The sequence below is a fragment of the Paramisgurnus dabryanus genome, chromosome 1, assembly GCF_030506205.2.
Source record: "Paramisgurnus dabryanus chromosome 1, PD_genome_1.1, whole genome shotgun sequence".
NCBI classification, from domain to species: domain Eukaryota; kingdom Metazoa; phylum Chordata; class Actinopteri; order Cypriniformes; family Cobitidae; genus Paramisgurnus; species Paramisgurnus dabryanus.
The window spans coordinates 27,038,872-27,061,956 of NC_133337.1; the positions used below are offsets into that span (position 1 = coordinate 27,038,872).

General features: G+C 34.9%; 2 protein-coding genes across 3 annotated transcripts in view; both read left to right on the forward strand.

Annotated features, from left to right (window-relative positions):
- The window catches only part of cped1 (cadherin-like and PC-esterase domain containing 1), a 55,376-nt gene extending 38,334 nt beyond the window's left edge, over positions 1-17,042 (forward strand). Inside the window, exons 15-21 of the mRNA XM_073814343.1 lie at positions 11,354-11,465; positions 12,521-12,657; positions 12,768-12,988; positions 14,486-14,587; positions 14,675-14,762; positions 14,933-15,079; positions 15,607-17,042. Coding sequence (XP_073670444.1) covers positions 11,354-11,465; positions 12,521-12,657; positions 12,768-12,988; positions 14,486-14,587; positions 14,675-14,762; positions 14,933-15,079; positions 15,607-15,822 — 1,023 coding nt within the window. The 3' untranslated portion in view covers positions 15,823-17,042. The remainder of the gene's footprint in view (positions 1-11,353; positions 11,466-12,520; positions 12,658-12,767; positions 12,989-14,485; positions 14,588-14,674; positions 14,763-14,932; positions 15,080-15,606) is intronic.
- A 682-nt stretch (positions 17,043-17,724) lies between these two features.
- On the forward strand, positions 17,725-22,761 carry wnt16 (wingless-type MMTV integration site family, member 16). Of its 2 annotated transcripts, none has more exons than XM_065285095.2 (4): positions 17,725-18,040; positions 18,197-18,423; positions 20,009-20,295; positions 21,633-22,761. In XM_065285095.2, the coding sequence occupies exons 1-4, from the start codon at positions 17,946-17,948 to the stop codon at positions 22,095-22,097; spliced, it is 1,074 nt and encodes a 357-aa protein (XP_065141167.2). In that variant the 5' UTR covers positions 17,725-17,945; the 3' UTR covers positions 22,098-22,761. The 2 variants fall into 2 exon arrangements, with proteins under 2 accessions (XP_065141167.2, XP_065141168.2); XM_065285096.2 differs by having other exon boundaries at positions 17,726-18,040; positions 18,140-18,423.
- Positions 22,762-23,085: the final 324 nt, after the last annotated feature.

Sequence of the window (23,085 nt, forward strand, 5' to 3'; positions counted from 1 at the left end):
ATTACTACTTTTAAAAAATGGTCCAGGAAGCGGGTCGGGTACAATATTTTTTATTTGCAGTCTGAGTTGTGGGCGGGTTTGTTGAAAACATCGGTCAGGTGTGGATTGTTTTTACATTGACCCGTGCATTACTGATCAGCGTACAGTGCGCATGACGCAAAAATTTTTATTAATAGTATGCAACTGCTTGGGATTTTCACCCACCCAGAACCGCAATAGAAAAGTGCCACTGTTTGCCTGACAAGTTATCGGCTTGTTACACACAATCATAATGAACGTCGTGTCTGTTCAGGCACATCTGGAACGAGCTAGCGCATTACTGAAGCGAGTATGACTGCAGACTGGGAATGCCAGTGACAGATTTACATCTTGCTTTGTTGTCTTGAAGATCTGATTGGGAGATTTTATTTAAACTTTTGTCCAAGCGTCATGCACAGCTGTCCTTAAACTAAATCTGAATGTGTATGCTATATATTATACGCTTCATGTTACATGTGCCAGGACTTTTTGGGGACCATTTGATCACATGGAACTTTCTGCTTTTCTTTTTTTGCCTGATGTCACCAATCCCTCTTTTTTTCTCACCCTTGGAAGCACCTGCTTCCTTTCTGATACACAATTCCCACTTTTCACAGTCTAATCAATTTCTGATGGATAAAATCAAGTCTCACCATACAGTATGTGTTTAAAATATCCTCTTTCACTTTGAAATACAGTACTTATATTATATATAATGTCATTCTAGAAGTTAAATCCTCATTCATCCCCATATTCTTATTCGGATAATCATTCTTTATCATTGATGATGTCTTAGAAAGCTCATATTTCATGTTTTCCTATGTTTTTCTATTTTCCTGTCTTATTTGCTAATGTTGGATGCACATCTTTATTTCTGATTTCAATACGGGGATAAAAGCCCTCTCATTTTCTCAGTTTCACTCCTAACACACACACGTCTCCATCTCAGACCCTCAGGAATTGAAGAGATTATGTTGTAGCGCACGTGATCGGGAGCTCTGCTTTTGAAGTCTGTCAGATCAGACCCGCTCACACAAGGATTAACCTCTCGTTGCCTTGCCGGGTCACAGGAGGGCACAGGACAGCGAGGGTATACTCCAACCAATCTGCTTCTAAAAAAATGATGCTTTTAAAACGTGTACCTCTAAATGTCTGAGAGAGAGAGAGAGAGAGAGAGAGAGAGAGAGAGAGAGAGAGAGAGAGAACTGGTCAAAGTATCAAGAGTTTGAGCCAGGGATGAATAAGAGGACAAGTGTCTTCATTGTTTAGTATTTGACATCTGGCATCTGATCTCTGAGCATGGCTTTTAAATTGAGGTGAACAGTTTTGAGTTTTAAATCTTTGTCCATGTCACCAGCACACCATAAAACAATTGTTCATTAATTTCTCATTTGACAATGATGTAAGAGAAGTTGTGAATCTGAAGAATTAATATGACAATTCATAAAACAGTTTACCTCTTAACGTTATCAAAAACGTTTTTGCAATAACATTATTAGAATGTTTCCCTAACGTTATCTACAATTGTTAAACATTTTTAAAACATTAATTTAACAACAGACTGAACAGTTTAAAAAACCTTTTAAAAATGTTCTTATAACCAAAAAATAACGTTAATAGAATGTTTAAAAAACTGGACGTTTTAAACATTCTTAAAACGTTCTACTGTAACAATATTTAAACATATTGTTTTCTAACCTATTATGAACATTTTAAAAAACATTCGTAAAACCAAACAATAATGTTTATACAACGTTTAAAAAAATTCTAAGAAAATTTAACTGTGTTTTAATAACCTATTGTGAACGTTAGGAAACGTTCTTAAGAACATTAATATAATGGCGAATGGAACGTTTTAATAACGTTTTAAAAACATTAATATAACAACAGAATGAACCGTTCTATATATCAAACTATAACGTTAATACAACGTTTATAAACTGGACGTTTTAAATATTCTATAACGTTCTAACAATGTTTAAACATATTGTTTTATAACCTATTATGAACATTTTGAAAAACGTTCTTAAAACCAAACAATAATGTTTATACAACGTATAAAAAACTGGACGTTTTAAACATTCTAAGAACATTTAAACAATGTTTTTATAACCTATTTTGACGGTTGGGAAAGCGACTGAACCATTTAAAAAAGTTTTGAATAATGTTTTTAAAAAACAAACAATAACGTTAATACAACGTATAAAAAACTGGACGTTTTAAACATTCTAAGAACGTTTAAACAATGTTTTTATAACCTATTTTGACGGTTGGGAAAGCGACTGAACCATTCTAAAAAGTTTTGAATAATGTTTTATAACCAAACAATAACGTTAATACAACGTATAAAAAAACTGGACGTTTTAAACATTCTAAGAACGTTTAAACAATGTTTTTATAACCGATTAAGGAATATGATATAATGGTGAATGAAACGTTTTATAAATGTTCTTAAAACATTAATATAATAACAGACCGAACCGTTTAAAATTGTTTTGAATAATGTTCTTATAACCAGACAATAACGTTAATACAACGTCTAAAACACTGGATGTTTTAAATGTTCTAAGAAATGTTTAAACAATATTTTTATAATCTATTATAGATTGTTTTATCGGACGAAAGTGCGCTGACGCGATACACGTCTGGATCCGAACTTTACTTCCGGTTTAGTTTTGTAATTTTAATGGTCTGACTAGTTGCTAAACTGATCTCTTGAACAAATGCCTCGTCAAAAATAACAAATGTTTTGGTTTCCTAAGTAATCTATGTGTTGTTTTTTTGCTTGTTATATAAAAAAACTAAGTTTAAAGAACTTTGTTGTTATTTATTCTTAGTGAGTTTACCGGAAGTTACGTGCGGACCACGACAGCCGGTTGTTAATGTTGTTACTGCTGAAACCGTTACAGGAATGTTTTTATAACGCAAAATTGTTAGCTGGACAGATGTTCAGTTAATTGTTTATGTTATAAACAGATGTTTGTATATATTATATTATATATATAATTCTCAGGCTTGGAAGCCCTTGGCGAGTCCGATGCCTCGGGGACTTTGGATACGGCTGTCACTTAAATTATAGAGCCCATGCAGGACATCTCTATTTGACGTCAGCCCACACAGAGGTTTCCAAAAATTAGTTATTGAGGATTTTTATTCCATCGCCTGCAATAAATACTAAATCCAGAGTCTCATGAATCAGATGAATGAGGTGCATGTGTGTGTATGAAAGAAATGCAATACTGCATGACTCCCATCGGTTAAAATCCCTGAACTTCAAATGCAATCCGTGTCCTTTTCCCCTCTCACCCGTATCCAGAAGAAACATTTCTTACATGGACTCCGAAATATGAACCCATGCGCTCATTTCTGGATTTGACTGCTGGTTGTCATTTAACCGTTCTGCAATCCGGCACACGTCTTGCTTCATACCAAATATGAGAGATCAAGTTCATCCATACTGTCCTGTTTTTTAAAGCTCTGTGCTGCTTTCTGGTTCATGTTAACAAAGCTTTATGCTCAGCATCGAGTGCTGTAGTTTTTTATTTTATATTAACATTTTCTTACTTTTGTAATTCACACATTTGTTAACTTTTAGTTTATATTTTGCATGTAAGCCAAGAAATTTGGGGAATTATTAGACAATCACTTGTACCTGGATGATTTTATTCACGTAGTGCTGCAGGTTCAGTGGATGTTGGCAAGTTGGAGTGACGTGCCTCCGCAAACTCTGGAGATGAACCAAACTACGCAAACTAACTAAAATCTGGCATCAGACTCGGGTGTGAAACTTCCCTAAAGCAAAATCTCCTTTCCTAGCCAATAGGGATCTCATTGTTTAATATCACCTGACATTTTCTCTAAAGGACCCAGAATGTTTTTGTTAGGTGCTTAAATAAATTGACCCAAGGCAGTGTGGCTGAAGAAGCATTGCACCATTCTCAAACGTTGCCCAATTTATTCCCAATACTTGAAAGTTTATTTGCATTAAACCCACAGTCACGTTTCTGAATGATGTAGACCTGAAGAATAAATGATTCAGATCACAGATCAATAACAGCTGTGAGTTTGTGTGTGTTGGCTGCTGGACTTACAGGACATGAAGATCACTTGATTAGAAGAGCGAACACCTTGGACTTGCCTTTACGTGTGTGTGTGTGTGTGTGTGTGTGTGTGTGTGTGTGTGTGTGTGTGTGTGTGTGTGTGTGTGTGTGTGTGTGTGTCTATCACAGGTGGTACTGAGCTGTATCACATATCATAGGAAGTCTGTGTGTGTTCTGAAGAGATGAGACTGACAGCTTTGACTTTAGCTCATTTCCTCTCAGACATTAGTAAATGCTTATCTGATACCGCAATCAGTGGTATCAGAATTTGTGTAAATCTTTTTAAGGAATCCTGAATTTGGGATACTATGAATAATTTTTTTAAACATTACATTTTTTCTACTAATAATTGTAACATTTTAGTTTCTCGTACAGACGGCAATGTTGTCAAAATGATCCCACAAATTTGCCAGACCAACTAAAAGTAATGTTATAATTACATTGTGTCCTAATTACATGCGACGTGATAAAAGGTATCTTATAAAACGGGCTGTTTCAGTCACACTTGATTCTGAGGAACTACTTTGTTTGGCGGAAGAGTAATATTTGTACTAATATAATTACAACTTATTTGTGTTTTATTTTATAAAATCCCGCTAACGTTATGCATATGAAGTAACCGTTTTATAAACGCAATAAACCCCTCGAAGCAGTGGGGTTACAGTGCATTTTATAACAGCTTCGCGTCGTGCCTAACAACGCCCCTAAGCTGTTTTAAAATGCACTGGTAACCCAATGTTTCTTGGGGTTTATTGCTTTATTTTCCTTGTTAATTAAAGTTTTTGGCCTAACCAGTCGCGATACTGCAACGAGCGACTATAGAAGCCCTGAAGCAATAAATAAATAAATAAATAAATTATTTGAAAGAGCATTATTTTGAAAATCAGAAAAAAAGTATTTTTTAAAGAAAAAATTAAATTGAAAGAGAAAGAAAATCTTCAGTTTTACAACTTTAAAAACATAAGGAAGAAAAAAATCTTAAATTATTTCCAAGTCAATATATATATATATATATATATATATATATATATATATATATATATATATATATATATATATATATATATATATATATATATATATATATATTTCTAATTTTCAAAAAATGTCTTTTGCTCTTTTTAAAAATGAATTATTATTATTATATTTTTTTTTAATCACTTTCAAATATTTTTCTCTTTTAAAGATCACACAAAGATGCTCGCTAGTTAAAAATTAGCATGCAATACCAACTTTGGCCCCCAGGTGCTCTGATGGCTAATTGTTATGCTGCGTTTACACCAGCCATGGTAGAGGCATCAAGCGCGAGTGATTTCAATGTTAAGTCAATGTTAAGACGCGTTAACGCGTGTCTGGAGGTCTCGCAGCACTAATGAGGCGTTTAGCGCGGCGCGGTAGATGGATTCCGCCTCATTTGGGCGTCTAGTTCACACGAATGAGCGAATTGAGCATTGCCGCGAGACACGTGCTTGTTGAAAAATCTGAACTTTGCGGAAAAACACAGCGTTAACCAATCAGGAGCTTGCTCTAGTAGTGATTACAGGATGCGAGCGGAGTCAATGACTAGAATTTCACGCGCGGATTTCACGCACAAATGAAGCGAGTAAACTCAAAATGGTCAAGCATCCAACTGCGCGTGATAGCAAGCATTTTTTCCTTGTGGGGTTTTTGAAGAAATTTTTTTAGGCACAAATTCATTTAAATTTGATATTTTTGGTCTAAAAACTAGACTTACTTTGTCATTCTGCTCATCAAGAAAATGATCTTGATTTAATAATTTTTAGATGTTTTTACTGAATACAAGACAAAAATACTATTTAAGAAAGTTTTTTGCAGTGAATTATATTGCATTGCTTCTGTGTTATGCATCCCAGGCCAGTAGTTAGTAATTTCACATGATATCTGAAGATATGATGTGTATGACGTCACCGCTTTCACAAATTTACGTTTTTTGGTAGTTTGCACGGAGACAGTGTTAATGTTTTTTGGAAACTCATTTTTAAATGTTTGCATTATTTGGTCCCAAAAATGTCATTGTTGTGCAAATAAATAGTCAATATTTTTGTTTTCATTTGAAAACATTTCTGTGTAAATAGGGCCTGTGGTTATAAATGAATTGTTAAAAGATAGTCCTGCTGTTTTCTCAATACTTGTTTAAAAAAATGTATCATTGCTGCCCAGCACGTACTAAACTCTTATGCCATCTTTCCTTCTCGCCTTGAGCATGTCTGTATCTTCTCCTGACTGCATCTTCCGTAGATGACAGATAAATGTGTTGATTTCTTGATTGCTTTTAATAAAAGTTATATTTGACCTTCCACCTTCCATTACGGCTCAATGATGGGCAGCTGACCCGCGCTACTCTGTATGACTCTGAATCTCAAGAATTCGTGAGCTTTGATCTATCCAGCTCAGACCAGATGATGGTGACCGGTGATGTAATCAGAGGTCATGAACTCGTAACCCCACCTGCCCCTCATTTCATCCTGGTCTGGAAAGCATTTACAGTGGATATTTAAATAAGAGCATTGCAACATCAACAGTTACATAGAGAAGCAAACAATCAGAAACAATCATTTTACATTTAACATGCAATATTTTTAACAATAAACATTTTGAAAGGGTATAGTGCACTTGAACTGATGACATTAATAAAATTTTTATCTTGCCAAATACATGCAGTATGGTACGTATAACTGCCATACTCTGTTTACTTTATTGAATAAGTAAATCTAAACCTTACTATATTTGTGTGACCTGTCCAATAAGTGTGTGTATGTGTTTGTGTTTATTGTATAGTTGGCAGTAGGTCTGGCTGTGTGTTGGCTCTAATGGAGATATACTGTATGAAAACAGAGACCAGATGTGGAGTAAAACTCGTGTAAGATTAGGTTATTTGAGTCCACAGTGTTTTCTTCAAGCTGAATTGACTTGTTTGGCTTGGTCCTGCTGCTATAGATGATTGGATCTTTGTGTTCATACATGTGTTCATATGTGTGATTTAAGAGCAAAGTGTTTGTATGACACCCTGACAAACATTAATATTCATTAAATGAGATATATTAAATTCACTTTATTTCCTGTAGTCAGTCCTCGGTGGAATGACCTCGTCTACCTAAAAGATGAAAAGAATTGGATAAAAGTGAGGATCCAATGATAGATTTACACATGGGGTCTTGCATTAAATTCTGCATAATGCAATAATGTCTGTCAGCCCTGAATTTATACATTTATTGATATTAGGGATGCACCGATATATCAACCTATAATATTGATAGATTGTTAAAAAGATAAATGTATAGTTTGCATGCTCTGCACTTCTAGGGGTTCACAACAAAAGAGTAAAAACCAAAACTATCTGTATTGGTAGACATCATTCTGAGTAATATAATATCAATATTCACATAGACATTTTTATTGTGTATAATTGATATAGTTAACACTGCAAAAATTACTTTCTTACTCAGTATTTTTGTTTTGTTTCAGTAAAAAATTATCTAAAAATCCTTAAATTAAGATTTTCTTGATAAGCAAAATGACTTAGAAAAATAAGTCTAATTTTTAGGCAAAAAACATAAAATGTAAGCGAATTTGTGCTTGAAACAAGCAAAAATAAATCTGCCAATGGAATAAGAAAATTTTTATGAAATTATGAAAAAAGTTAACTTATTTCAGGAAAAATTTTCTTATTCCATTGGCAGATTTTTGCTTGTTTTAAGCACTAATTTACTTATAATTTATATATATTTTTTTGTCTAAAAATAGACTTATTTTCATAGATCACATATTTTACATTTTTTTTATTGAAAACAAGACAAAAATACTAAGTGGGAAAGTCATTTTTTGCAGTGTATTTTGTGTAGACATTAGCAGCTTCTAGTGGTGAGATTGTAAATTGCAACCTCTCCCTTTCGAAATGCATAGAGAAGCTACGATAGCCACCACAGGACAAAAATGTAACCGTCTGAGACAACGTAGTGTCAAACCATGCTCTTTAAAGCAGTTTGTCCATTTAGGGCTTCTGTAGAAACATGGCGGTGAAAAATGACGAAGTCCATGTAAGAGGACCCGCGGTCGGCATATGTAGATAAAAAAGGTAATAAAAACAATACAGTTCATTATGTAAGGTCTTTTTACGCCACTAAAAATATAGTTATGTAGATTATATTGCATTTCTGTCAAGATATCCTCCTAAAATTTACATAATGCACCTTTAAAAAGCATGGTTTCCAATCTATATTTGTATTATTTCAGCACATTTTCCACTGTTTATATTTTCTTATTTATTATAATCATAGTGAAGTTATAAAAGCTTCTTTCTCTGTTCTTTACATGCTGATTAAAAATGATCCATCTTTTTGATGTTTAAAGCATGCATGGCCTTCCCAAATGAAAAGAAATCCAAGTGTCTTTAATGTGAGAGGTTGGCCGACAGCATGACAATTCTATAGGATTACAATTTACAATCCAGGATTACATTAAATACTCTTGGTAAAGCCACTTCAGTCTTTTATAAGAAAGGCTGTGTCTGAATGGACAGATGGGACATCTCTATGGCAGTTCTCATCATGCACTCACTTAAATGACACTTTTTGCATTGATTAAATGTGGGCACGTTTGTTTTTTGTGCTTTCTTCAATACCGACTTGAAAGTCAATTTTACAATAACTAAACATCTGTCTGTGTTAAAAGATGCTGAATGAATTCCATCTTATATCTTGGACAAAAAAGAAAAGTTTGATATCTTAATAAAAAAAATGTTTTTTGCATCATGTGCTCCAGAAAAATTGCATTGTAGTGCTCATTCGACTCGCATTGTGTCTGCAATTTGTATATCGCCTTTCATATTATTCTCCGTGTCATTTTCTATTATCCTATGTACAAAAGTACAAAAGTAATATTTAAATAAAAATATCAATATTAAAATAAAAACTGCCCAAATTGTCTGTATTAAAAAATTTTTTTTTGATTGACACTTGCTTTACTTTCATCTTGGACAGAGGGTTTCATCTCTGATGGAAAGCTGCTAAGCTTTGAAGTTTTGATGTTTCATTTCAGCAACAGAAAAGCAGGTCTTTGTATTCAGTGGTGGTTTATTAAAACATCCTCTCAAAGACCATAAGACTCTTGAAACAAAGTTGTAAGTGGGTTCTTGTGAAATCTGCTTCTAAGGCGACTTGACCACTGTGGCCGCAGAGAGCGCAGTCTAATGTACAGAAATAATCCAGCCTTTATCGGGTTTTCTTTGATCATTGAAGATTAAACTATCGTGCCGCTGGTCCCTGTAAGTGACACAAGTGCCTCGAAGAAGCTTCCAGAACTTAAATGCTCACAAACGATGACAATAAGCATTAAGACTTCAAAGTCTCCTTAAAGTCTAAAGAAAAGTGCATTAGCAGTCTCACTTACACCATAATATAATGTACACTGCAAAAAATTATTTTCTTACTTTGTATACTTTTCTTGTTTTCAGTACAAATATCAAGATGTATTTTCTTGATGTAGAAAATCACTTTAGAAAATAGTTAGACAGTCAAAAGTGAATTTGTGTTTAAAACAAGTGAAAAAATCCACTAATGGGTTAAAAAAAATATATAACTTTTTTCATAATAAACACTTAATTCAAGAAAATTCAAGAAAAAAATCTTACACCATGGGTAGATTTTTTTTTCTTTTTTAAGCACAAATGCACTTAAATTCTTTTTTTTTTTTTTTCTAAAAACTAGACTTATTATTAAGTGCATCTTAATTTAGGGATTTTTAGATATTTGTACTAAAAACAAGACAAAAATAAGTAATTTCTTCAAAAAATACTTTTTTACTTAGTATTTTTGTCTTGTTTTCAGTACAAATATCTAAAAATGTAAATGCCATAATGAGCAAAATTATTTTAAAAAAATCTAGTTTTTAGACAAAAAAATATCACATTTAAGTGAATTTGTGCTTAAAAGTAGCAAAAAAAAATTTAATTAATAATAATATGCCAATAGGGTAAGAAATTTTCTTGATATTTTTCTTGAATTAAGTGTTTAAGAAAAAAGTTACATTTTTACCCCGCTAGCAATTTTTTTGCTTGTTTTATGCACAAATTCATTTTTTTTACTTTTTTAGGTAATTTTGCTCATTAAAATTCATCTTGATTTAAGAATTCTTTGATATTTGTACTAAAAACAAGACTAAAATACTAAGAAAGCCTTTTTTGCATTGTATAGTCTTATTTCAGTCTGACCTGTCTTAAAAAAGACACATGGTTTGGAGCATCAATTTGGGCAAATGATGCATAAGTTATTGCATGCCAAAGCTTAATACTTTTTACTGATAAAGTGAACCTCTAACTAAAGGGTAAAGTCTTATCAACATCTCTTTTTAAACCTAATTTAAACCTCAATCTGATTCAATTTCATTATTCACTAAAGCTTCTTTTGAAGGCTGAGCTCTTTCACCATGCAGCACATAAATTTGAAAGTTTTTTTATCACTGTCTTGCTAAACCATTTGAATCTGAAAGAACCTTGGATGAAACCCTTTAGTCCGTCTTTTCTCTCCATGAAATGGAAAGATGACAGGTGATAAAAAAAGGGATTTATGTTATTTTACTCAATTGTAAGCGTTCTTCTTTCCGGAGGGATGCTAACTTCGCCGGCACGATGCACAAAGAGCAGCGCGGTTTCCTTCGGTCTCGCTGATTTACGTCGGCCTGCTCAGAATCAAAAGCCGGCTCGTGTTTGCATGCGCACACTGTGTGCAGGTACTAACAAGAAAATCCCTGTTAAGTTGTTTTGTGGCACTTTGTCGAGAATCGCGGCGGGATCTTGGGGAATGTTACGTGGCCGTGAGAAGCCCCTGTGCAAAGTGTTAAGGAAGGGGGCAAGTTGGAGGGTGAACGGAGAGCGGGGCGGTCCCGGGTGGGGCCGGCGTTCTTCTGAAGTAGAGCCAGACCCGATGGCTCCCGTGAGGGACCTCGAGGTCCGCTGGAGCAGACCTGATGCTGTCGTTTAACCTGTTGGGTTTGTTTGACCTCTGACTCCTTACAAGAAGCAAGGCATGGAAGGTGTCGGGCGGCGCGCCTGCTTTAATTTGTCTGAGTGTACACAAGCACATGAAAGCAAAGGTTAGAAGAAAGAGGAAAAAAGTGGGGAGAAAAAGGGGCCTTAATCTTTAACATAAAAGTGCAAGGGTTTTTTGACCTTATTGGAACACCTCTGAATATTTTTCGGTTTCTTTTTACCTCCGCAGGACTGTGGTCTGGTGGTCAGACCGGATCAGCCTTGCGGTTTGGAGGCCGTTCCAGGAGCATCAGGAGAGACCCAGGCGTCGCCCCGGCCTTGCCTATCAGGAGATGAGCCTGGTAGGTTTATTTAGGCTCATGCACGATCGTGTCCATTACTTAAACACTTCTTAGCATTAGGACTGAACAGTACTAGAGTTTTGGTAACATATCAGTATTTTTTCCCAGCAGGATATGGGATAACAAAAATATTAATTAAAATGACGTAAACCCCTGTCTTTGAATTTTAATTTCATCATGCACTATTTTATTAAAGGTAATTGGGACATCTTGCATAAGGCTTTGACTTGCATGAAAACATTTGTCAAAATCTTCCAGCCCTAGAAAAACCATTTTATTTACACATTGCATGGACTTGCTGATATTTATTAGACATTTCAGAAGCATTGCAAGTTTTTTTTTGCTTTTAGACAAACAACTAATTCAACTAATAATACTGAGCCATACATAAAATATACTTTAGCAACAGAAGCATGCAGCACAGGATAGGTCAAGGACTTCTTGTGATGGTGGGGTTAAGTATCTGAAATCTCTCTGTGTCAGATTTAAAGCCGGCTGTCATTTCTTCTGCTAGATAGTAACTCACACAGTCAATCCAGGCCCTGTAAATAGTTTTGTAGACCGATGATTTATATATTTACAATAAAGGGAGCTGGCTTTAAAACGTTCCCATTGTAAAGATTTGTAGTCCATAACCTGCTGCAGTCGGGGATGGGAATGGGGAACGGTTTACTGGTGAATGTGGATTTCGCAATTTGTTATAAAAGCCGCTTGTGTGACAATGCACTGAAAAGATGAGGGTCTGTCCTGATTTCAGTAAAAGTCCAGTATCTGTGCATCTCTTCACACAAACTTCAAACCTTTGATTTAACACTAACAGGTTAGTGATATTAAAGCAAATCGATGAAATCTCACTGGTATAGACTTATAGGCTGTGTGCTCACTCAACTATTCATACTAATAAAAAATGTTTAAAGGTGCAATGTGTAAATTTTAGAAGGATCTTTTGACAGCAATGCAATATAACAGTGGTGTATAAAGACCTTAAAAAATGAACTGTAAATGAGCAACTCCTCAGTGAATAACATTCATATTGTCAATGCATGATCTCTCAGGTCATTGGGTCGTCCCGTGCTTGAGCTGTTCAGACAACAGGACATGTGATTGGAGAGAGGTTGCCTGGCAACCCGACAGCTGTTTTCATCCATTGCTGGACCAACCTCAGTTACAAACCTGCATGATGGACAGAAAGGTGAGGAGGAGCCCGAGGAGCAGATGAGAAAATGCAGTGCTGTGTCTATTCAGGACTAAAATTTTCTTGGTTTTAGGTAAACATCTAAAACCATTTATGCTTTCCCTAAGGTCCTGTTCATTGGTGACTCCACCAACCGAGGGATGATGTATTACCTGATGGAGAGAGTGAACACCACTCTGGAAGACTGGGACAAGGCCCACGATACCATCATTTACCATAACCTGAATCAAGGGCGAACTATAGCCGGTTATTCTTACTACCCACAATTCTGGTTGCCAAAAGCCCAAAGACCCACCTTTAAAAGAGCTCTGCAACAACTTATAGAGAGGTGTGTGTGTTTGTTATATGAAACATCTGAAGTGGCACACAAAATGGCTTTGTCTGTATGTTTGATGGTGGGCTCTGTGTGTGTGGGGGGGGTGTGGTTGAGAGACCGTGTATCAGATCAGTGGTTACTGTCAGACTCAGTTACGATCTCACACGATTACTGATGTGGGCAGAAGATATGCAGTACAGATGTGTGTTTGGTTTTTGTGTGTGTTTGTAAACCTGTTAAAATGTGTTTTTAAACCTCTTTTTGGTTTCAGCTACATAAACAATTCAACAGATGATTTGATGAAAAGATTTGATTACATTAAAGCTTTAAAAAAAATAGAAATTGTATGCACACAACTTTAGTAGCACAAATAGTTTTTATGGTTGCATAGCGATTAATCGCAACTAATCGATTGAATAATAAATAAATAATACATTTTTTGTTTACATCATATATGTGTGTGTATTGTGTATAATAATAATAATGTATATATAAACATAAATGCATGTATATATTTAAGAAATATTTACATGTGTATATACGATTTTATATTTATAAATAATTTCTATTATATAGATAAATATGAATACTTAATATATACACATATTTTTTGTCTTATATACAAATATATACATGCATGTGTGTGTATTTATATATACAGAATTATTATACACAATACACACACATATATATGATGTAAACAAATCTTTTATTCTGCAAATTATTAGTTGCGATTAGTTGTTATGCAGACAAACAGTTTCTCCTTACATATTTACATTACACCAGGGGTGTGCAATATTGGAAAAATGTTGAGGCTCATTATGCCGATAAACTGCAATTTTTGCATCGGCACCAAATGCTGTTTTTTTATTTTACACATTGTTTTAATTAGGGATGCATAACGATTAATCACGATTAATCTATAGCAGAATAAATGTTTTTGTTTACATCATATATGTGTGTGAACTGTGTATAATAATTGTGTATATATAAATATGCACACATGCATGTATATTTTAAGAAAATATATATATTTATATATTAAGTATTTTTATTTATATATAATATACATTATATATATTTATATATATATATATATATATATATATATATATATATATATATATATATATATATATATATATATATATATATATATATATATATATATATATATATATATATATATATATATATATATATAAATATACAAATGTATATACACATGTAAACATTTCTTAAATATATACATGCATGTGTGTGCATTTATCTATACAAAGTTGTTATACACATATATGATGTAAACAAAAACGTTCATTCTGCTATAGATTAATCGCGATTAATCGTTAAGTATTCCTAGTTTTAACAAGAATTAAGATTTTAGCACAACAATATATTATTAAATTACACTATTATTGGAAATGTGTGTCTGTTACTGTGCTGGTTTGTTTCTTATATTTTGAGGATATGATGTTGATCTTTAACTATTAATTCACTTTCACCGGACAGGTCACGACCCCTAGAGAACTCTGATCAGACAGTGCTGGTAGTTGGTGGGGTCCAGTGGCTAAACCAGATCCATCTCAAGACCATACAAGAGGTTCTAGAGAGGTAACACACAAACATACACATTTTCTCCAAACATTTATTATTTAATAAACCATTAAATAAACCTCACATCTCTGATTTATCTTTAAGAGAGGGTCTTCAGAACATCCTGGTAGTTGTGAAATCTTTAGGAATGGGTTTCCATCTCCCTGTGGATGGCATTCGCTCCCTTTCCCTGGTAAGAAGTGTTAGACAAATGCATTATTTTGTTTATTCTCCACTTTTTTGTTGGACAGATATCAGAGCTCTCAAAATCCGTGGATATTCCTGTTTTATTCATTCATTCAGATAGTTGTTTATTTGCATATAACCTTGTCACTTTTTATCATCCTCATTCATTGTTTCTAGAGCGATGTGCAAGAACTCTATCATCTGAACAAGGATATTCTGGAAAGTGCCAAACATCTTGGGTATGAGGTCATTGACACTTTCAGCATCACTATGGGTCGATACAAAGAATTCCTTCAGGGCCGGTGTGCCTGCCATTTCCATGAGGTAAACTCAATTGTGTGAGGCTTTGTCATGAATTACAAGATAAAGATTAATGGAAGATTTCATACTAACACTAAAGTTATATAAAGGTCTCATCAAATACTGATATGTAAACAGACTGGCCAAAGCACATATTTCAACAAAGATAGACTATTAATTATATGAATTTTATCTCTTTGGGTGATTCTTATTTATTCCCACAATCAAAAGAAAAATGTAAAATATTTTGCATAAAGAAATTAGAGGAAATAAAACTTAAATGAAAAAAAAAAACTATTTACCTAATTCATTAAACATGTCCCAACCCAATGCAAAGCAACACACAAAAATCTCAGTTGTGTATGCTTTGCCAAATGCACCATCTGAACTAACCAGTGATCCCATCTGAACTAACCAGTGATCCCATCTGAACCAGTGCTCCCAAGTGAACTAACCAGTGATCCCATGTAAACCGAAAGCCATCAAGTGTGAGTGCATGCAGTCCAAGAATCACTTCCTTAAATGTCTAAAAAACAAGATGTCCCATGCAGGTCTATAAGCTTCCCCTTCCGACTGCTGCTTCCCAAGGAAAGCTAAAAATCTTGAGGCATGGGACCAGGGCCAAAGAGGACACGGGGCCTCAACAGCAAGAAGATCCTTCGTCTCAACTCGATGTGTTCTACCACGTGAAGGGACCGGTGAACAAGGTCTACTCCGAGATCTTACTCAGCAGGATTTGTGTGAATAGGACCATTCGGCAACAATGACAAAGAGACGATTAGCGGCTGGTGACGCTAACCTGGTTTGTGTGTTTCAGTATCTGTGTTTGTATACAGAAGGAAAGGCAAATAAATACTGTATATGTATTTAAAAATGTCTTGAAAGCAAAGGGCTAAAATGTTTAATTGTTTTTGAAATGAAACATTCGCCGTGCACATTGGTCCAAATCTGCGTAACCGTATGCTGGATCAAAGTGGCACATTGGAAATGGGTAGGTTACGTAGATGTTTGTGTGTGTGCAAGAGGATCCAGATGGTATGGAGCATGAAGGGGAATTCAATGAGACCCCCTTTAGTCTTGCCAAAACGTCTTTGGCAGCTGTGGTTTTATGACCACCAGTAGCTGCTGTTTGGCACTGAAATGGTCGTGCGGCCCTTCAAACAGCCATTCAAAAACTTTCCTGCAACGTTTATGCAACGTTCCCACAATGCTGCTGCCGGAGCTCGTGCTGAAGTGTTCCCAATATGTGTTGGAAACGTTTTGCAGTCGCTGTGGAGTGCCTTTGATGTCACGCCGTCTCACACCGTCACTTTTATGAAAGCTCGGGCAGCGTTTTGAAGTCTACACCCCCTTCTTTCACATACCAAGTTCAGAAGTATTTATGAAGTATTTTTATGCCAAAGGTCTTATGAAGGATATTTTATGCGGTCTTGTGCTCTTTATGTACATTTCTACATTTATTTTTCTACATGAAGTGTTTCCTAGTGCCTTTAAAAATAATCAGTGTAAATGTTATAGCATGTATGCTGTTAACAAAAAGAGGATATGTGTATATTTATGCTGTATAAATAAGTTTTGGGAGGAAGCATTTTTATATTGTTCCTCTGAATTGCTGGAATATGTGACGTTCCATTTGTCCATGAGAAAAAGAGAGAGATTCATCTGAAATATCTCACATAACTTCTCTTCCCACCAGTTAATAAAGTTTACACAAACTTTTAAGGGGTGTGACAACTCCTGGTATTCTAGTAAATTGCACAGTTTTTTATTTCGTAAAGTTGTCCTGGCAAACATTTCCTGCCTGTGATGTATTGGTCTTGGGGTCAATTTAATACATTTAATAGCAATGTTTTTAATGTTTATGAAGGATTGTTCCAATATATTTGTTTGGTTATTTAAAGCATATAATTAAAATGAAATGTATCAAAACATCTTGAACAATTAAACATGTATATTTTTGTAAATGAAAACTGATTTGTTTCCTTAATGGTGTAACATTTTTGTGTGTAGTTTTGTGTTTTATTTAACAGCTTATTATTAAACATTATTACATTTTAAAAACATTTTATTTATGTGAATCACATTTCATGCGCAAATACGTGATATAGCCTATACATTATTATTAACTATTTAATATTCAGTTAATATGAATATATTTAATCATAGAATTTGAATATTAAAAACTTTTATTTGTACGTTGTTTATTTTATTTTTCCTCTGATTCAGTCAAGCTTATTATCTAATGTGAAGTATAGACTATCTCCTATTTTCGTGTAAAGGATAAGAAATATCAGTACTTTAAACATTCTTACTTTTTTCTAGGAAAAATACTAAAATAATTTTTTTAATTATTAACAAAATATTAAACAGTCATTGTTAAATAGTAATAGTTATATAGTCTCTTGGTATTTTTCTGCTATTCTACTTTTATAACCATCGTTTACTGCAGAAAATTTGCAGTCATCTTTCGACTGAGCTGGTTAAATGACTGAATCTTTCATTATGTCCATCATTTGCGCTCTGTCCTCCCTCACCAGCATCCAGACTAGCTGTCTAACCAATAAACGTTGTGAACCGGCACGCCTAATGAATATTAATGAAGCGTTCTACCAATCAGAATGTGAGAGCGCACTGCGCGTGTCTTTAGTTTTGCGCATATAACGGTTTGGTCCATATCGGTGCGCACTGATGGAGATGTTCACTTGTTAGTGGTCGGTCGTCGTTGTAGACACCAAGACGGATCGTCAGTGACTTGGTGGACACGCAGAGGGGATTTATGAAGTTAAAGGGATACTTTGTGGATTACACAAACTATTAGATTAGATGTAGTTAAATAGTAAGATGCGTCTTTGTCCAAACGTCCAGTTGAGCTTTTATAAATGAAGTGGTCATGGAAAACACCAGTTCTTCTGGAATACATGCAATTTACCATTTATTCCTTGTATGGCTCCTACTATGCCCTCTGTGTTCTCAAGGAAGTTGGATGTAAGTATTACATGCATTTTGTTTCCCAAACATTTATAGATGAGTTCGCTTGAAAATTGTCTCCTTTTCATCGGGCCTGGTTATGGCGTTTCAATCCAGGCCGACAGGAGAGGAGACCCGGTTCTGATCTTTGTGTCACACTGCTCCGCATCACAGGTGGTTGGGCTTCACCTCTGTAGGAGTGCTAGAGAAGATGGGCTGCGCGCATTTGCCCTTATCGCACAAGCAGAAGGACCTGTGCGCGCGCAAACCGCACCTTCTACCCAGCGTTAAAGAAGGCGCGCGCCTGGGCATCACCGAGTGCCAGACCCAGTTTAAGCACGAGCGCTGGAACTGCTCGACCAGACGGGACCCGTCAGTGTTCGGATACGAACTCACCAGCGGTATGCATGCAAACACTAGCACACTACATGTACTGTATGTAGGGGAAATTCAGGTTTAAGAAATTTGGCATTGAGATGACTGGCAAAAACTGTAACTGACCTGAATTCACCCTACTCTACATTATGTTTGAATAATAGTGCTTGTCAATGTAGGCTACAAATAAATTGCTACCAGCAAATCGAAGAAATTTGATGGGTGACACATGTAGCCTAAATTTGGGGCACGTGCTCCGATGCGAACTTGGTCAACGACGTGCATCTCTCGTTTTCAAATTAATATATAACTCATTTGAACTGTTTTAGTAAATTTTTGCATATTTAAAAGTTTATAAAAATTATATACTTAAGTTCATAACTTTAATAAAACTTCTATATTAAGATTATAGTGATAACAAATTATTGATGTTCCTGCACTAGCCTATAAAAAAATTTGTTCAATCAACTCAGATTTATAAGTCATTTTACCTTATTATTTATCTTGACTAAATGAGTTAAAATATAGTTGAAATATGTCAAAGTTATTTATAAGTTAATTGTAACAATTCCTCTCTTGTCAAGATAAATATTAGCAAGTTGAAATTACTTGTAAATTTAATCGAACAAAACATTTTAATCCAGAAAATAATTATTTAGAAATGTCATTGATTGATAGCATGAATTTAAATATATTGTACTGCTCTATTTAGCATTATTTTTATAATGCTATTAATCAGATGTCAATTTTACATATCATTTTTAAGATCATTATTTAAAAAATTAACACACAAGTTAATATTTTGGTCAACCAATTTTATGACAGGGATGTGTAATGCTGATTCATGAGTTGATCGGACACAGTGATTTGATTCAGGGAACAGCTGTGGCGCATCTGGTTTAAGTTAACCGTTTCTACACTAAATTTACCATGTTGACAGCTGGCCCTGAACAACGCAGATTGTTTAAGCCTACAAAGATTACAGTGATTACACAACAAAGAGTCAACCTGTAATACCAGAACGCGCTTCTTGATTTTTTTTTAATTTGAGTGTTTTTGTGCTACAGCAAATCAAATGCGCAGTTCAGAATTTAACTAAAACTAACAAATAAACTTAATTTAACCACATTCAGGGTTTATCCTACTTACAATTGCATCTTAAATGGATATTTTATGATGGTGATTTTTGATTCCAGCTCTGTAGCTCAATTGGTAGAGCACTGAGTATTTCACTCCACAATGTGCTAGTATTGTCACTTAACTTCTGCTGCTTGACCTCTCAGCATAAAGATAATTGAAATGCTTATGTTTAATAATGTTTAATTATTAAATATTAAATTTTTCGGATCTAGAAGTGTGAATATCCCATCATCATGCATCTGATAAAGAAATGGCAGTGCACTTTGTGTAAAAACATCTTCGAAATGTGTAAATGTGAACATTTTAATTGATTGCAGTCCAACCAAAAACCTTTCTTGCAAACGATTTATCATTTTCAAATTTTAAAAATTGACTTCGACATTTCGTAAGATATTAAATTAAGTCTGAATTTAAAATGGATTAAACCTACCAAATCTGAATTTTGAACCTTCATATTAATGTTTTTTTAAGGTACAAAAGAGACGGCGTTCATCTACGCAGTAATGGCTGCCGGACTCGTTCACGCCGTCACTCGCGCGTGCAGCGCGGGAAACATGACCGAGTGCTCGTGTGACGGCAGTCTGGCGGGCACAGGGTCACTGTCGGAAGGTTGGCATTGGGGCGGCTGCTCGGATGACATCGCGTACGGGACCTGGTTCAGCCGCCGGTTCATCGACAACTCTGTGAAAAACATCTCGAGCCGCGGTGAAGACGCCATGTTTACCATGAACCAACATAACAGTGAGGCTGGGAGACAGGTGAGAGAGACGACCTTTCACCCCTTCCTTAATTACATATAAGATTGGTTTTAAAACAAACCCCTAAAAAAACCGGCTAAAACCATCTTACCAGTTTATGCTGGTTTTAGCAGGGTTTTTTTATTAGGGGTTGTTTTAAAAACAAATATTGGTATTAGCTGGTTTTGCTGGTGTAACAAGCTGATCTAGGTGTGTTTTTTAAGATGGTCTTGCTGGACTTAGCTGGTCAGGCTGGAAGGACCAGCTTAAACCATATACTGCCCCCTTAAACCAGCTAAAAACAGTTACCAGCTGATTTTTCAGTAGGGAAGGTTATTGTTTATCATTATCATAATATTTTTTATTATAAGTTAAAATTATAGCATAAGTTTAATAAAAAAAAAATGAATACGGTCTTGTTGGAAAAATCGAGACAGTGTGGAAAATTTCCGTGCTTTCTCAGTATGTTTAAATCAATATATTTTGTATTTTTGACATGTGTACAGGTAGGATGTACAAAGTAGCCTTCAATGAAAAAAATCTTTGAATGCTTCTTTATTGACTAGATAGAGTATAATATTGAGCACAAAATATATCAAATATATTACCCAAAATAAAATATTGTCTACATGTAACGATTCATAAATGTTGCATAAAAAGGCTATATTTAAAATTTGTATAAATCATTTTTATTTATTATAATATTTGATTATCATTTTATTTGGTATTTATGTGTAAATATGCATTTAACTTATCTAAGCAAATCTAATGCTTATCCATTGTTATCCAATGGCTGCATCCGAACGCTCGAAAATGATTCGGAGGTAGCATTCCAAGGCATGTCCAAATCCAATGTTAGGTTTACTTCCTGTTTCCTGAGATACCTTTTTTCCTGTCTCACAATTCTATGCGTGTGTGCGCGAGGAATATGATTGGTTTAGTTCAAGAAAATAAAATGGCGGCCAAGAAAGCGTCTGGAGCACAAATTTATAAATAAATTATATTTACATGTTTTACACCTTTTAATTGCATTTATAGCCAGAAATTAGTATTGTAGTTTTCAAATATGGGATACGTTTTCACAAAAACGCGCTCTCTGTTTATATTTCAAACAGAATTTCACTACACTGCCTATGAAGGCTGTCAGAATGTGTTTCTCGGAGCTGCCTTCATGTCTCCAAAGTTATTGCCCCCAAAATATTTTAACCGAACAGCTCACAAAATGGTCATTAAGGTTAAGTAAAATCACGGAAACGTGGTTTACAGAATGCCAAGATCTCCTTGTTAATATCCACTTTGCATTTGCTTCATTTTTCATTTGATGTCAATCAAAAACAGAGTCTTTTGTTTCTTTACAGGCGATTGCCAAGACAATGATAACTGACTGCCGGTGCCATGGCGTGTCGGGTTCGTGTGCAGTAAAGACGTGTTGGCGCACAATGGCTGCTTTTGAGCGTGTTGGCGTCTACCTGAAGGAGCGCTACGAGACCAGCGTTCAGGTGATGGACCGTTTCAAACGTAAGGTGAGACGCAAGGAAAAAGACAACCGGCACAAGCCCATCACAAAAGAGGAGCTAATCTTTCTCAACAAATCACCCAATTACTGCTTAGAGGACCGGCGGTTGGGCGTGACGGGGACCAGGGGTCGCAGATGTAACAGAACTTCAGCCGGGCCGGACGGCTGCAACCTCCTGTGCTGTGGGCGGGGCTATAATACGCACGTGGTACGACACGTAGAACGCTGCGAGTGCAAATTCGTTTGGTGCTGTTACGTTCGCTGTCGTCGCTGTGAGACGATGAGCGACATGCACACCTGCAAGTAGAGCAGATTTGGACAGGGTGGGAAAAATGGAGACCACACCTCGTGTCGAAACTTCTTGCGCAAACCCTTTAGGGCCTAGCAAACAAGGGTGTTGACGAAATATCCATGGCAACCGATGATCCAAAGCAAGAACTGGGAAAGGGGGGAATGGCATAATCCTCTTCAATTTCACATGCGCAACACTTCCCATGGGCTTCAAATGGGATTCAAGCCATTTTGTATATATTGACTTTGGACCTTAAATAGTTTGCTCGAAAGACCCACATAGAAAAGTGTAAATAGATGTCTATCTTAAAATATTTGATCTATACTTAAAATGAAATGCATTCATAATTTTAAGAATATTTTCAATGCATTTTTATGGCATTTGTCATAAAACTTAGGTAGTTAATGGATGTATTGTGCAATTGCTTATACACAGCAATAGCTCATACGTGGTTAAAAAATGAAAGTTGGATCTACTTGAAAAATTACATATTTTTTAGGTGTTACCTATTCCAGTAATTAAAGTTAATCCAACTTTCATTTTTGCAGTGTAGTTTCAACATTTAATGTACATATTAAGTTATGAAAAATTGTCTATGGCTTACAACTAGACTTAAAACTATTTTTTGAATTAAACAAAAAATAAACATCCATGCTTTGTATAAAAATCTTTTAAGTTATCATTGCTTGTGACTGCTTTTTTATACCCTATATACCTCTTTATTTTTCTCAAATATAATAATTTTAATTTATGCAATTTTCGCAAGTAATTTCTAGATTAATTGCGATTAATCACATACAAAATAAAAGTTTGTGTTAGCATAATATATTTGTGTCTATATAATAATATAAAATAAAATGTAACACACACATACGAATAAAAAAAAATGTTGTGCATGTATAATTTTATTAAATTATATAATCCAATAAATCAAAATTTATATATATATATGTGTGTGTGTGTGTCAAAGGATTAATCGCGATTAATCACATACAAAATCAAC